At 31.8% G+C, this 1,790-nt stretch overlaps 1 protein-coding gene across 2 annotated transcripts in view; it reads left to right on the forward strand.

Moving 5' to 3' along the window:
* The window catches only part of LOC110455966 (WD repeat-containing protein 19-like), a 54,915-nt gene that overhangs the window by 27,490 nt on the left and 25,635 nt on the right, over nt 1–1,790 (forward strand). For both annotated transcript variants that reach the window (XM_021506439.1, XM_021506440.1), the window contains 2 exons: nt 319–468; nt 1,495–1,575. In XM_021506439.1, coding sequence (XP_021362114.1) covers nt 319–468; nt 1,495–1,575 — 231 coding nt within the window. The remainder of the gene's footprint in view (nt 1–318; nt 469–1,494; nt 1,576–1,790) is intronic.

Raw genomic sequence — 1,790 nt, forward strand, 5'->3', positions numbered from 1 at the left:
GTACTAGTATGTGACATCTAAATATAACATGATTGCACAGTACTAGTATGTGACATCTAAATATAACATGATTGCACAGTACTAGTATATGACATCTGATGGGATAGACATGTGATTGCACGGTACTAGTATGTGACATCTAAATATAACATGATTGCACAGTACTAGTATGTGACATCTAAATATAACATGATTGCACGGTACTAGTATGTGATATCTGATGGGATAGACATGTGATTGCACAGTTCTTGTATGTGACATCTTATAGGATAGACATGTGATATTCAAACTTATGTTCTTGTGTTTGTATCTCTACAGAATGGTGGCATCAACTATTTCTTCATTGAGGACTGGCAGATGGTGAATGAGTTTCGCCATGTTGTGGGAATACGCAAAATCTTCCCAGATCCCAGTGGCTCCCGAGTCATCTTTGTTGACGACAAAAGTGATGGTTTCGTTTACAATCCGGTGAGTTTGAAAAATGTAGCAGATTAGTGAAAATCTTTGACATTGTTAGAACAGGGATATGACTTTTTTTGTGGCTCTGTCACACTTCACCTTCCATTCAGTAATTCCCTGGCTATAATTTATTTTCAAACAAATGCACTTTTCTCATTCATAAAGACAAGTCTCGGGCTAAGATTGATCATCAATATGATGCATGTATATTTTTTTTACATAATTAACGATTAGGGTTTCCATGCCAAAAGTGTCCTAAAAATGGTTGAACTTCACCACATACTCTGTACGCACATTGATATTGAACACATTTTTCATGTATATACAATATTAAAATTTGATAAGTCTTAGACACATATTAAAAAAAACACCACAGTCTTATGAAATATTTTCCTAGCATTTTTAATATTCAGACATAGCTTGTCGGTACAAAACGTACAGTGTAAAAGCTCGGCTACCATTGGCTTTGGCTATTTGTATTTTGTAACATGTATAATACAATATATATGGACCATCTAATTCATTGTACATGTATATCTTAAAATCATAGATATTTCCTTACTCTTGAAAACTAGTTCTATTTTTTTTGTTTCCAAACAAATTAATGCTAAGAAAATATATGAATTCAAGTACAAACTCTTTAAGACTTATAATAATTGGAACAAAATGAGAACTTGTTCTCAGTTTTGTGTGTGTATTTTATTCGATTTTAAAGAAATAAAATCTCAAATATTATTTGACAACTTAATATATTTTATTAATGTATTCACAGTTCAATACAATCATATTATACTGTAACTGAAATTATGAATTATGTAAATGACAATTTTTAAGATTTTGACAGTTCAAATTTGTTATTGCTTTTCTCAAGAAGTACTTGACAGGCATTTCATATTTTATGTAGATTTCCTTTGTTAAAAGAAGTATATAGTTGCAATTTATTTTAAAGTTTATGGATATTGTTTTTATTTGTTTTCAAAGTAAAAAAAGTCATTTTTGAATTTGAATGTTACAATAGACCACATATCTTTACAGGTGAATGACCAGAATCTAGAAATCCCCAAGTTTTCCCCGACCACAAAAGGTGCCCTGTGGGAGATGTGGACAGCAGATAAGGTAAATTAGATACAGCTTACATTGATTTGAGAGTATGCAAGAAATGTTAACTAATGGTAAGGGCCATAATAGATCAGGGGAGACAATGTCACAAAGAATTAGTTTTGCAAAATATAACATCAGTAAGTGTAGTTTCCTAGTATCAAGTATGGTATCCAAAAGACAGTAACCCTGAGTGACAGGCAGTGTAAGGGACAGAGGAGACTATATATAGA

Source organism: Mizuhopecten yessoensis, unplaced genomic scaffold (genome assembly GCF_002113885.1).
Source record: "Mizuhopecten yessoensis strain PY_sf001 unplaced genomic scaffold, ASM211388v2 scaffold8447, whole genome shotgun sequence".
In the NCBI taxonomy this organism is placed as follows: domain Eukaryota; kingdom Metazoa; phylum Mollusca; class Bivalvia; order Pectinida; family Pectinidae; genus Mizuhopecten; species Mizuhopecten yessoensis.